This window comes from Entelurus aequoreus, linkage group LG06 (genome assembly GCF_033978785.1).
Source record: "Entelurus aequoreus isolate RoL-2023_Sb linkage group LG06, RoL_Eaeq_v1.1, whole genome shotgun sequence".
In the NCBI taxonomy this organism is placed as follows: Eukaryota; Metazoa; Chordata; class Actinopteri; order Syngnathiformes; family Syngnathidae; genus Entelurus; species Entelurus aequoreus.
This window is the reverse complement of record NC_084736.1, coordinates 21,054,597-21,068,630: the sequence shown is the minus strand read 5'-3', so window position 1 is coordinate 21,068,630 and position 14,034 is coordinate 21,054,597. Positions and strand designations below refer to the sequence as shown.

Below are 14,034 nucleotides of genomic sequence, written 5' to 3'. Positions count from 1 at the left end.
TCGGTTTTCAGCTTCCTGGACTACTTATAATCTGTATCAGCCCTGAAAAAAAACATATCAATCGACTCCAAATATCGTTTTTCAGCCCCCTGGACTACTTATAATCGGTATCAGCCCTGGAAAAAAAACATACGTATCGATCGACCCCAAATACCGGTTTTCAGCCTCCTGGACTATTAATAATCGGCATCGGCCCTGAAAAAAACGTATCCATCGACTCCAAATATCGGTTTTCAGCCTCCTGGACTACTTTTAATCGGTACTGGCCCTGAAAAAAAACATATCGATCGACCCCAAATATCGTTTTTCAGCCTCCTGGACTATTAATAATCGGTATCGGCCCTGAAAAAAAACATCGATCGACCCCAAATATCGGTTTTCAGCCTCCTGGACTTATTAACAATCGTATCGGCCCTGAAAAAAACATATCCATCGACTCCAAATATCAGTTTTCAGCCTCCTGGACTACTTAAAATCGGTGTCAGCCCTGAAAAAAACATATCAATCGACTCCAAATATCGGTTTTCAGCCTCCTGGAATACTTATAATCGGTATCAGCCCTGAAAAAAACATATCAATAGATTCCAAATATCGGTTTTCAGCCTCCTGGAATACTTATAATCGGTATCAGCCCTGAAAAAAAAACATCAATCGACTCCAAATATCAGTTTTCAGCCTCCTGGACTATTAATAATTGGTACAGACCCTGAAAAAAAACATCAATCGACCCCAAATATCGGTTTTCAGCCTCCTGAACTACTAATAATTGGTACCGACCCTGAAAAAAAACATATCAATCGACCCCAAATATCGGTTTTCAGCCTCCTGAACTATTAATAATTGGTACCGACCCTGAAAAAAAACATATCAATCGACCCCAAATATCAGTTTTCAGCCTCCTGGACTATTAACAATCGGTATCGGCCCTGAAAAAAACATATCAATCGACTCCAAATATCATTTTCCCGCCCCCTGGACTACTTATAATCGGTATCAGCCCTGAAAAAAACATATCAATAGATTCCAAATATCGGTTTTCAGCCTCCTGGACTATTAATAATTGGTACCGACCCTGAAAAACAACATATCAATCGACCCCAAATATCAGTTTTCAGCCTCCTGGACTATTAACAATCGGTATCGGCCCTGAAAAAAACATATCAATCGACTCCAAATATCGTTTTTCAGCCCCCCTGGACTACTGGGGCGGCATGGCGTAGTGGGTAGAGCGCCCGTGTCAGAAACCTGAGGGTTGCAGGTTCGCTCCCCGCCTCTTACCATGCCGTTGTGTCCTTGGGCAGGACACTTCATCCTTGCCCCCGGTGCCACTCACACCGGTGAATGAATGTTGAATGAATGACAGGTGGTGGTCGGAGGGGCCGTAGGCGCAAATTGGCAGCCACACTTCCGTCAGTCTACCCCAGGGCAGCTGTGGCTACGAAAGTAGTTTACCAACACCAGGTGTCAATGAATGATGGGTTTTTAACATGTAAAGCGACGTTTGGTACTTAGAAAAGCGCTATATAAGTCCCAGGTATTATTGTTATTATTATTACTTATAATCGGTATCAGCCCTGAAAAAAACATATCAATCGACTCCAAATATCGGTTTTCAGCCTACTGGAATACTTATAATCGGTATCAGCCCTGAAAAAAACATCAATAGATTCCAAATATCAGTTTTCAGCCTCCTGGACTACTTATAATCGGTATCAGCCCTGAAAAAAACCATATCAATCGACTCCAAATATCGGTTTTCAGCCCCTGGACGATCAATAATCCGTATTGACCCTGAAAAAAATATATAGATCAATGTCTAATTATGACGCAGTACAGCGACTACTTATTTCCATAATACGTAATGTTATTGCATGATTGAGAGACGCTGTATAAAATGTTACTTACTGAGTTACAAAGAAAATTGCAACATTAATAATTGAAAAACAAGAAACTGTCAGCAGTGTACTTTCAACGTAACCTGAAGTTGTTTATGGTGTTAGTTTATTGCGAACTTCAAGTTGGCGGAATTACCTTTTTGTTTGGAATCTCCTCCTCCAAGTCCAACTCCCCGTCACCATCCGCAAAAGTTACTTTCCTTTTGGACATGATGCTTTAAAAAAACAACGTATTCCCAAAAGGAAGAAATGGGGGGAAAGTGGTATTAGCACAGTGAATCACATTAGCATTGTTGCTAACATGCTAGCCAGCACATGCAGGAGTGCGAAACGTTTAATAGCATGTTTGCGTCAACAAAGCCGTATTTGTTTAGAGCGTTCAAACCCAACTCGCGTTAAAATACCGTCGGTTGAGATCTTCGAAATATGGATCAAATTAACCAATATCTCACAAATGTAACCTGATAACAATTCAAACGTCGTTGTATTATTTTCTTCTTCGGTGGTTTTCTTCTTCTTTGCGGATTGCGTCAACTACGAAAAAAGGTCACAGCGCTACTACCTGTGCGGGCGGCGAACTGTCTATTTTCAGTAAATCACCCAAACGCGATTTTCTCAATATAATAATAATAATAATTATTAATATTATTACATTTAATTTGTAAACCACTTTACATTTGTCAATCTCAAAGTGCTACGGAGTTTAAAAGGATACAAGAGTAGTTAAAAACACATAAAACATCTTTAAAAAAATTAATAAATTATGTGTTTATAGTCCCAAATGACAAATGACAAGCCTGTGTAGTTATTTTTGTCGACAAGACAATAACATGTGTAATAATGAGAGACGTGTTTATCTGCAGCACAACAATCTTCTTAACACTTGGGACTTTTTTAGATGTGAAATTCTCTGAGGTCCATGCGGATAAAAGGGATAAAGGCGTGTCAAGAATAGATGCAATGAGTCAAGAAGCAAAAAAGGCTAAAGCAATATTGTCAATCCCACTCTTTTATGAGGGAGCATTGATGAAAATAGAACACTCGACGCCAGGGGTGCCCAAACTTTTTTCCACTCGGGGCCACACTGGGGTCCATTTTGATATTTTCAATTATACATATGTTTTCAAGTTTTGGTAAATGTGGACCAGAAAGGATCTCAGTCATTAAAGTTTAAAAAGTGAATCATCCGTTAATGATTTTTTTTCATACCTTTTTTTGTAATGTTTTATGCCCTTTTTGTCAAAAAAAAACAACTCTATTGTTTTTTTATGCCAAAACACAAAATATGCAATATTTCAAAGTGTAATATTTAATGTGGAGTAATTAGAGCCTTGGTAATTCATAACATTGATTTTGATTCATTATTATTTTTGAGGCGGTGACAGTTTAAAAAAAATCACACTTAAGGTTTTGGGGATCCAAAAGGGCCCCAATCATAAACATGTTAAAAATTAATCATGTTGTTTTTTCTTGACTTTCAATGCTGAACTCTCCAGATCAACTTCAGATCTATCCATCGATAACCAATGTTTTTTTTTTGTTTATTTTGTTTTATGCTCTTTGTCAAGGAAAACCTTAGTTTTTGATACGGCAAACACACAAGATTTAAATAAAGATATCTATCTGTCAATTATATTTTTTATTTATTTATTCATTTGTTTATTTTAGTTGCATGCTCATTTTTAAAGAAAACCTTGGTTTTGATGGAGGAGACACAGAATATGTAACATGTTCCCCAAATCATATTTCAAAGTGGAATATTTAATGTGAAGTATTAGGAGCCTAGAATAGGTCAACAATTCATAACATTGATTTTGATTCATTATTATTTTTGGAGCAGTGACAGGTTTGAAAAAAAAAAATCACACTACAGGTCTAGGGGATCAAAAAGGGGCCCACTCAAAAAAGGGTTAGGGATTAGTTTAACACTTTCATCTCTACAACAACTTCAGATCTATCCTTAAGTTGTTTTTGTTGTTGTTCTTTTGTATGCTCTTTGTCAAAGAACCTTGTTTTTGATATGGCAAAAGCACAAAATATGCAAGATTTTCCCCAAAACATACTTCGGAGTGGAATATTTGATGTGAAGTAATAGGAGTCTTGAAAAGGTCAATAATTCATAACAACATTGATTTTGATTCATTATTATTTTTGAGGCAGTGACAGGTTAAAAAAACACACACAGAAGGTCTTGGGGATCCAAAAGGGCCCCATTAAAAAGTGTTAAGAATAAATTGTAAATGGTAAATGGGTCGTACTTGTAAAGCGCTTTTCTACCTTTTTAAGGAACTCAAAGCGCTTTGACACTATTTTCCACATTCACCCATTCACACACACACATTCACACACTGATGGCGTAATAAGTCATGTTGTTGTTTCTTTACTTTCAATGCTTAATTCTCCAGATCAATTTCAGATCAATTTGTTGATCATAAGTGGGGGGGTTTTGCTTTAAAAAAGTTTTTTATACTATCTGTCAAGGAAAACCTTTGTTTATAAGGCAAATGCACCAAATTTAAATCAAGAGATCTATCCATTCATTATATATATTTTTTAATTGATTTATTTATTTTAGTTTTATGCTCATTGTCAAAGGAAACCTTGGTTTTGATAGAGAAAACACAAAATACGTAAAATTTTCCGCAAATCGTATTTCAAAGTGGAATATTTGATGTGAAATAATTGGAGCTTTGAATATGTCAATAATTCATAACGACATTGATTTTGATTCATTATTATTTTGGAGGCAGTGACAGGTTAAAAAAAATCACACAAAAAGGTCTTGGGGATCCAAAAGAGCCCCACTCAAAAAAGGGTTGAAAATAAGTCTTTACTTTCCATGCTTAAATATCTACATCAACTTCAGATCCATCCGTAAGTTGTTGTTTTTTTGTTCTTTTTTATGCTCTTTGTCAAAGAACTTGGTTTTTTATGGCAAAAAAACCCAAAATATGCAATATATCCACAAAACATTTCGGAGTGGAATATTTAGTATGAAGTAATTGGAGCCTTGAATAGGTCAATAATTCATAACAACTTTGATTTTGATTCATTATTATTTTTGAGGCAGTGTCCGGTTAAAAAAAAAAACACTAAACGTCTTGGCAATCCAAAAGGGCTCCACTCAAAAAAGTTTTTTCTTCTTCTTTACTTTCAATGCTAAAATCTGTACATAAATTTCAGATCTATCCGTAAGTTTTTTTTCTTCTTTTTTTATGCTCTTTGTCAAAGAAAACCTTGTTTTTTTATGGCAAAAAACACAATATGCAATATTTCCCCCAAAACATTTCGGAGTGGAATATTTAGTATGGAGTAATTTGAGCCTTGAATAGGTCATTAATTCATAACAACATTGATTTTGATTCATTATTATTTTTGAGGCAGTGACAGATTAAACAAAATCCCACTAAAGGTCTTGGGGTTCCAAAAGGGCCCCACTTTTTTAAAGCGTTCAAAAAAATTTTTTTTTCTCTTTACTCTCAACGCTTAAATCTCTACATCAACTTCAGATCTATCCATAAGTTGTTGTTTTTTGGTTCTTTTTTATGCTCTTTGTCAAAGAAAACTTTTTTTTTTATGGTAAAAACACAAAATATGTAATATTTCTCTAAAACATTTCGGAGTGGAATATTTAGTATGGAGTAATTTGAGCCTTGAATAGGTGATTAATTCATAACAACATTGATTTTTATTCATTATTATTTTTGAGGCAGTGACAGGTTAAAAAAAATCACACTGAAGGTCTTGGGGATCCAAAAGGGCCCCACTTAAAAAAGGGTTAAAAAGTTGTTGTTTTTTCTTTACTTTCCACGCTTAAATCTTTACATAAACTTCAGATCCACTCGTAAGTTTGTTTTTTTCTTCTTTTTTATGTTCTTTGTCAAAGAAAACCTTGTTTTTTTATGGCAAAAAAACACACAATATTAAATATTTTCCCCAAAACATTTTAGTGTGAAGTAATTTGAGCCTTGAATAGGTCAATCGTAACCTCAATTCATAAACTTGATTTTGATTCATCGTTGTTTTGTTTTTTTTAACAAAAACAGTTTAAAAAAACAGCTTTGTGTTATTAGTGTCACTATGGCAACGTTTTCTTGTTGCATCGCACCTACTTTTATTCCACTTTTATGTTTTTTTGGTAATAGTATTTTTGGAATGTGCCGCGGGCGGTTCAAAAATTAGCTGCGAACCGCAAATGGCCCCTAGGCCACACTTGGGTCTCCCCTGTCCTCTGCTGATAGGAAGGAAAATAGATATGTGTTTTATGTTCACTGATCATAAATGAAGACAGTCAGTGTTGCATCCTGTGACATTTGAAAGTAAAACCTGTGGATGCAGAAGTGGGCAAGCATCACTTCCAGGTGACATATTTTGAGATCAGCTCCAGCAGAGAGGACGCGATGTGTCTCGCTTTTGTTACCAGGAAGTGGGACGAGTTATTTATAATTCAACGCTCGTCCTCTGGCACCCCGGGGACCTGCGCAGGAAGTAACCTGAAACTTTAAATTCAAACATTGAGCGTGACCGTGTGTGTGTGTTCCACAGCGAGGGAAAAAGAGTGATGTAAAGAACGTCAAGTGTTTAAATGAAGGTGTGGAAGACATCAGCATTGGCAGAGGTGAGTCACTTACATCATATTTCTCTATTTCCAAAATTTCTCCTTCCAAAATAAAAGCATTATTATTATTATTAGCCTTTATTTAACCAGGTAAAATCCCATTGAGATCAAAGATCTCTTTTCCAAGGGAGACCTGGCCAAGAGGGCAGCAGCAAGGTTACATTAAAAACAGTAAACAAATACATAAAACATCACATTTACGTCATTAAAACTTGCTCACATAACACATGTGCATACAGACAAGGTAGACTGCAGTCCTTTCACAGAAGCTTTAAACTCATTCAACGTAACAAGGGTTTGAAGTTTAATATTCGATTGTAGGTTATTCCAAGCCTTCGCTGCTGAAAACCTAAATGCTTTCTTGCCCAGTTCAGTTCTTACTTTGGGTACGACAAATTGCAGAACATTCATTGAACGAAGATTGTGACTTCCTTGTTTCTTTGTTAAAAGACAAGACAGATAAGATGGAGTGATACCCAGAATGGTTTTGTAGATGAAAACATACCAATGATTGAGGCGTCGAGCACTTAAAGATGTCCAGTTAACCATTGAGTATAATACGCAATGGTGAGTAAGGGGAGCGCAGTTGGTGATAAATCTCAGTGCACCGTGGTACACACTATCCAGCTTGTGGAGACAACCAGCAGTAGCATTCATGTACAACACATCTCCATAGTCAATAACAGGTAAGAAGGTTGTTTCCACCAATTTCTGTTTCACAGTAAAAGAAAAACAAGACTTGTTTCTATAATAAAATCCCAGTAAAAGTTTCAGTTTTTTTACAACATACTGAATGTGCTCCTTAAAACTCAAGTGGTCATCAATTAAAAATCCTAAATATTTAAAAGCACATACTAACATAATTTGTTGCCCATTTCTTGTTAAAATGTTCTCACACAGTGCTGATCTTACAGTTTTTGATGTGGTAAAGAACATACACTTTGTTTTCTCTGCATTTAAAACCAGTTGAAGATAGCAAAGTTGTTCTTGTACTCTGTCAAATGCATGTTGTAGATATTTAAAGGCCCCAGCAGGAGTGGGTGCTGTACAGTATATGACAGTATCATCAGCATAGAAATGGAAAGTTGAGTTCGGAATATTCTGTCCAAGATTATTTATGTAAATAGTGAATAATAATGGGCCCAACACAGAACCTTGAGGGACACCCTTTTTCCCTTGCAGTACGTCCGAGGAGGAACCTTCTATCTGAACAGCCTGAGTTCTACTTGTGAGGTAATTTGCAAACCATCCAACTGCTTGCTGAGAAAAACCAATAGCTGAAAGACGTTTGATTAAAATGACATGATCAACAGTATCAAATGCCTTTGAAAAGTCAATAAAGAGGGACAGACAGCACTGCTTCTTGTCAAGAGCTTCAGTTACATCATTTATAAACTTCATAGCAGCAGTAACAGTAACAGCATGTCTTCTGGGGGCATTGAATTGTACATAACTCTGTTCATGTAGTCTTAGAATACGTTTCATCTTAACAGGCTTCATTATCAGTTCTTGTTCAAAGACTGGATAGGACAGTACTTGTCCGAGAAGACTGGATAGGACAGCTCTACTCTGAGGGGATTGGACAGGACAGCTCTACTCTGAGGGGATTGGGCAGGACAGCTGTAGTGTGAGGAGGACTGACAGTACACCTGTCCTTTGAGCGGCTTGGATAGGACAGCTTTATTCTGAGAAGGTTGAATACGACAGCTTTATAGTTGAATAACTCTAGTTTGAGGGGGACTGGATAAGACAGTTCTAGCCCGAGGGGATTGGATTGGGCAGTTTCAGTCTATCAAGACTGGACAGGATAGTTCTAGTCTGAGTGTATTGGATATAACAGCTCTAGTTTGAGAGGACTGATAGGATAGCTATATGGAAAGGGATTGGATTGGACAGTGCTAGTCTAAGGGAATTGGATAGGACCACTATAGTTTTGGACAATTCTTAACTGATGGGACCACATTGTTGGTTGGGAAATGACCAAAATTCAATGGTGAAATCACAGTCACAAACTGACATTGAAAAAACGTTGTCAAAAAGTATGTTGTTTCAACGTTGTATTTGAGTTGCTCAAAGTCAGGACCTAATTCAACAAGTTCTCAACGTTGTTTTAATGTCTTGTGCCTGCTTGGAGGGGACTGTATAGGACAGATTTAGTCTGAGGCGACTGGATAGAGCAGCACTAGTTTACGACAACTCTGGTCCGAGGGTATTGGATTGGACAGCTCTCGTCTGAGGGGACTGGATAGGACAGACCTTGTCTGTGGAGGCTGGATAGGACAACACTCAACTGAGGGGACTTGATAGGACAGCTGTCGTCTGAGGGGATTCGATATAGAATATATTTTCTTCGGGGACTGGGTAGGATAGCTCTCGTCTGTCTGATCGGACTAGATAGGAAAGCTGTTGTCTGAGGTGACTGGATAGGACAGCTCTTGTCTGTGGGGACTGGGTAGGACAGCTTTTGTCCGAGGGGACTGGATAGGACAGATCTTGTCTGAGGGGACAAGATAGGGCAGCGGTAGTCTACGACAACTCTGGTCCGAGGGTACTGGATAGGACAGTTTCTGTCTAAGGGGAACTGTATAGGACAGCTCTCGTTTGAGGAGACCTGATTGACAGCTCTCGTCTGAGGGGACTGGATAGGACAAATCTTGTCTGTGGAGACTGGAAAGGACACAACTCAACTGAGGGGACTTGATAGGACAGATCTTGTCTTAAGGGACCGGATAGGACAGCTCTCATCTGAGGGGATTGGATAGAAAAGATCTTATCATCGGGACTGGGTAGGATAGCTCTCGTCTGATGAGACTAGATAGGAACGATGGCGTGGCGAAGTTGGTAGAGTGGCTGTGCCAGCAATCGGACGGTTGCTGGTTACTGGGGTTCAATCCCAACCTTCTACCATCCTAGTCACGTCCGTGGTGTCCTTCGGCAAGACACTTCACCCTTGCTCCTGATGGCTGCTGGTTAGCGCCTTGCATGGCAGCTCCCGCCATCAGTGTGTGAATGTGTGTGTGAATGGGTGAATGTGGAAATAGTGTCAAAGCGCTTTGAGTACCTTGAAGGTAGAAAAGCGCTATACAAGTATAACCCATTTATCATTTATTATAACGAGCTTGTCTAAGGGGACTGGATAGGACAGCTCTCACCTGTGGGGACTGGATAGGACAGCTCTTGTCTGAGGGGACTGGGTAGGACAGATCTTGTCTGTGGGGACTTGATAGGACAACTCTTGTCTGAGGGGACTGGATAGGACAGATCTTGTCTGAGGGCACTGGATAGGGCAGCGCTAGTCTACGAAAACTCTGGTCCAAGGGTATTGGATAGAACAGCTCTCGTCTGAGGGGGACTGTATAGGACAGATCTAATTTGAGGGTACTGGATAGGACAGTTTTCGTCTTAGGGGAACTGTATAGGACAGCTCTCGTCTGAGGAGACTGGATAGGACAGATCTTGTCTGTAGGGACTGGATAGGACAACACTCAACTGAGGGGACTTGATAGGACATCTTGTCTTAAGGGACTGGATAGGACAGCTCTCCTCTAAGGGGATTGGATAGAAAAGATCTTGTCTTCGGGACTGGGTAGGATAGCTCTCGTCTGATAGGACTAGATAGCAAAGCTCTAGTCTGAGGGCACTTGATAGGACAGCTCTCATCTGTGGGGACTGGATAGGACAGCTCTTGTTTGAGGGGACTGGGTAGGACAGATCTTGTCTGTGGGGACTTGATAGGACAACTCTTGTCTGAGGGGACTGGATAGGACAGATCTTGTCTGAGGGGACTGGATAGGGCAGCGCTAGTCTACGATAACTCTGGTCCGAGGGTATTGGATATAAAAGCTCTCGTTTGTGGGGGACTGTATAGGACAGATCTAATTTGAGGGTACTGGATAGGACAGTTTTCGTCTTAGGGGAACTGTATACTGTATAGGACAGCTCTCGTCAGAGGAGACTGGATAGGACAGATCTTGTCTGTGGGGACTGGATAGGACAACACTCAACTGAGGGGACTTGATAGGACAGATCTTGTCTTAAGGGACTGGATAGGACAGCTCTCGTCTAAGGGGATTGGATAGAAAAGATCTTGTCTTCGGGACTGGGTAGGATAGCTCTCGTCTGATAGGACTAGATAGGAAAGCTCTTGTCTGAGGGGACTGGATAGGACAGCTCTTGTCTGAGGGGACTGGATAGGACAGATCTTGTCTGAGGGGACTGGAAAGGACAGTTTTCATGTGACGGGACTGTATAGGACAGATCTTGTCTGTGGGGACTGGATAGGATAGCTTTAGAGACTACAAAGGGCTGAATGAATGAATGATGTGTGGTTTCAGCGCTATGAAGATCCACAAGAAGATTGTGAGTAATTTCCTGTCCTGCACGTCTCCAGTGGACAAGGAAGGATTTCTCTTCAAGAAGGTTAGCAAAAGACCAGAAACGTTTTTCAGGTAAACGTCTCATCACCTGGTCCTCGTGCAGAAGACTAAGAAGGACACCTACCAGCGCCGTTGGTTGGTCCTGAAGGCCAACCTGCTCTTCTACCAGGAGCGACCCGCGGACCGCCACCTGCTGGGGGTCATCGTGCTGGAGGGCTGTGCGGTGCGGCGCTCCGACGCAGATGGCCGCTGGTCCTTCTGCCTGCTCTTCCAGGGTCCCGGGCTGAAGAGCTACAGGTTTGCTGCGGGAGACGAGGACACTCTGGACGGTTGGGTGAGAGCCTTGCTTTTCGCCAGCCACTCTTATCTGTCCCTCATGCTCCGAGACCTGCACAGACAGTACCAAGGTTGGTCACTACGCCCTTGTTGTCATCCTCAAACCTTCAGGGCTTACTATTTGTTTTTTTTGGACAATTCATTTATGGAACTGACTTGTTTGTCAACTTTGTATGTGATACTTGTTTATATTGACAAATGTGCTGTTTTACACTGCCATATTCAATTATTATACGTATGTTGAGCTTGTGTGCTATTGTGTGCTTAGCTGTTGTGTAGCTGCTAATTCCTAGTAGCCCATATATGGAGGTTAATTTGTGTCTTCATTATGAAATCTTTTTTGAACACTGAATTTATGTAACTGAATTTTTTTTAAGATGAAATTATGTTGACAATTTGAATAGAAAATCTGTGAGCTAAATGTGTTATTAAATACAGTGATTTAAAAATTGTAAAAGTGTACAATTTCAGTGTAAAAAAAATCTGTGTATAAAAATTCAGTGTAAAAACATTATTGCAGAAATATTTGTTGCTTCAAAACTCACTTCCGGTGAATTAAGACGGAAGCAATCAATACTGTCTCAGAAGCAGCAAAAGGTCCTTTAATTTTAAATTACCGGAAGTGGGTTTTGAGTTTTGTAATTCTGATTTTTTTCTGCACTGAATGTTTTTACTCTAAATTTTTGAACACTGATTATTTCTGCTTCAAAGGTTTTTACTTAATTTTTTTTTACACAAAATGTTCATACATTTAATTTGTTTACGGAATTCTTCTGCACTGAGTTTTTACACTGACTTTTTTGCACCAAAATTTTACACAAGATTTTTTCCCCCCCGATTTTTTCTGCACCGAATTTTTTTACACTGGATTTTATGCACCAAGTATTTTTTACCTTGAATTTGTATACAGTCAATTAGTTTTCCTTGAATTTTTACAAACTACATTTTTATACACCTTTTTTTTTTACCTTGAATTTGTATACAATTTGTATTAATTTTTTTCCTTAATGTTTACACAATGAATGTTTTTACACTGATTTTTTTTTAGAATTGTATACCATTTTTATACACTGAATTTTTCTGCACTGAATCTTTTTACACTGATTTTTTTTATACACCAATTTATTTTACCTTGAATTTGTATACATTTATTTTTTTTTCACACTGAATGTTTTTGCACTGAAATTTGTGCACCAAATTTTTACACTGATTTTTTCTTTACACTAAATTTTTATGCACTGAACTTTTTTACACTGAATTTTTATACACCAATCCACTGAAATTTGTGCACCAAATTTTTTTTTACACCGAATTTTTAAACTGAATTTTTTTGCATAAATTTTTTCAAACACTGAAATTGTTTTACACTTATTTTTTCTGCAACACACGTTTTACACAGAATTTTCTGCACCAATTTTTTTTTACAATGAATTTGTATACACCGAATATTTTTACCTTAAATGTATATACTTATTTTTTTTTACCTTGAATTTTTACACTGATTTTTTTACACTGTATTTTACCAAACTAAATGTTCTTAAACACAAACATTTTGCTCACACATTTTTTCTCAGCATAATTTGATTTTAGTTCACACAATTCAAACGCAAAACATTCAGTTACATAAATTCATCTTTTGTAATAAAGATAAATGATTAATCTCCATAGTTACTGTTTTACATCCCAACAAGAACCATTTTGAGTGGCACAGAAAATGGAGGGTTGAATGGAAATTAATGTGGATTATTGCAGCTGCTTTGTTACTTTGCAGAAGCCAAACATGACCAGAGTTCTGGTGGGTCACCTACAAGGGCCCTAAACCAGGACCCAGCTCAGCTAAACCAGCAATGGTGGCTGCCATCAACATCAGTGGATGGAGGGAAGAGCGCCGTGATCACAGCAGCAAGTAAAAAGTGTCCCATGAGAAACTCGTACGTCACACCTTTACACTCGCCAGCACCGCCGCACGCCGACTGGCCTTCGATGGACTTCTGCAAACTGCACGACTACTTCGGCCAAGAGGTGAAGAAGGTTCGAGAAGAATGGCTGAAGAGTCAGCAGGCGACTGCGGAGGAAGACTGTGAAGGAGATCTTATCGATCTGCCGTGAAAGAAAAAGGAAGAGAGATTATGAGAAACTTGATACTTTTCCAGTACTTTTGTGAATTCAAATTTGTCAATTCAGGGGTGTCCAAACTTTTTCCACTGAAAAATTAAAGAATGCAGGGGCCATTTTGATATTTTTAATTTTCAAAACCAATACAATATATATATATTTTTTATACCCTCACTAAAATCTCTAGATCAACATTCATCGATATACATTTTTTTGTTTTTTTTATGTTTTATGGCATTTTTGTTAAAACCCAATTTTTTATGTCAAAATCACGAAATATGCAGTATTTTCCCCTGAAAAGATTTCTAAGTGAAATATTTGATGTGAAGTAATTGGAGCCTCAAATAGGTAAATAATTCATAACGACATTGATTTTGATTCATTATTTTTTTTAGCAATGACTTGGTTTTTTTAAAGTCCCACTAAACTTCTTGGGGATCCAAAAGGGCTCCACTCATAAAAGTGTTAAAAATAAGTCATACTTTTTTTTTTAACCTTCAACACTCTTACGTCTCCACATCAACTTCAGATCAATCCATCAATTATAATTTTTTTCATAATTTTTTCATGTTTTTGCGTACCCTTTTTGTTAAAACATTTTCATATGGCAAACTCACAAAATATGCAAAATATTCCCCCAAAAAATATTTAAAGTGGAATATTTCTTGTAATGTAATAGGAGCCTTGAATAGGT

At 38.2% G+C, this 14,034-nt stretch overlaps 2 protein-coding genes across 5 annotated transcripts in view; one reads left to right on the top strand and one right to left on the bottom strand.

Moving 5' to 3' along the window:
* The window catches only part of cd2bp2 (CD2 (cytoplasmic tail) binding protein 2), a 13,365-nt gene extending 10,912 nt beyond the window's left edge, over nucleotides 1-2,453 (bottom strand). For both annotated transcript variants that reach the window (XM_062050224.1, XM_062050225.1), the window contains exon 1: nucleotides 2,032-2,453. In XM_062050224.1, the coding sequence (XP_061906208.1) occupies nucleotides 2,032-2,106 (75 nt within the window). In that variant the 5' untranslated portion in view covers nucleotides 2,107-2,453. The remainder of the gene's footprint in view (nucleotides 1-2,031) is intronic.
* The window catches only part of pheta2 (PH domain containing endocytic trafficking adaptor 2), a 26,093-nt gene extending 12,059 nt beyond the window's left edge, over nucleotides 1-14,034 (top strand). For 2 of the 3 annotated variants that reach the window (XM_062050227.1, XM_062050228.1), the window contains exons 2-6: nucleotides 6,441-6,513; nucleotides 7,696-7,746; nucleotides 10,848-10,932; nucleotides 10,993-11,296; nucleotides 12,997-14,034. In XM_062050227.1, the coding sequence (XP_061906211.1) occupies nucleotides 10,852-10,932; nucleotides 10,993-11,296; nucleotides 12,997-13,334 (723 nt within the window). In that variant the 5' untranslated portion in view covers nucleotides 6,441-6,513; nucleotides 7,696-7,746; nucleotides 10,848-10,851 and the 3' untranslated portion in view covers nucleotides 13,335-14,034. Of the gene's footprint in view, nucleotides 1-6,440; nucleotides 6,514-7,695; nucleotides 7,747-10,652; nucleotides 10,933-10,992; nucleotides 11,297-12,996 lie in introns of those variants that run through there. The other variant, XM_062050226.1, reaches the window with a different exon arrangement.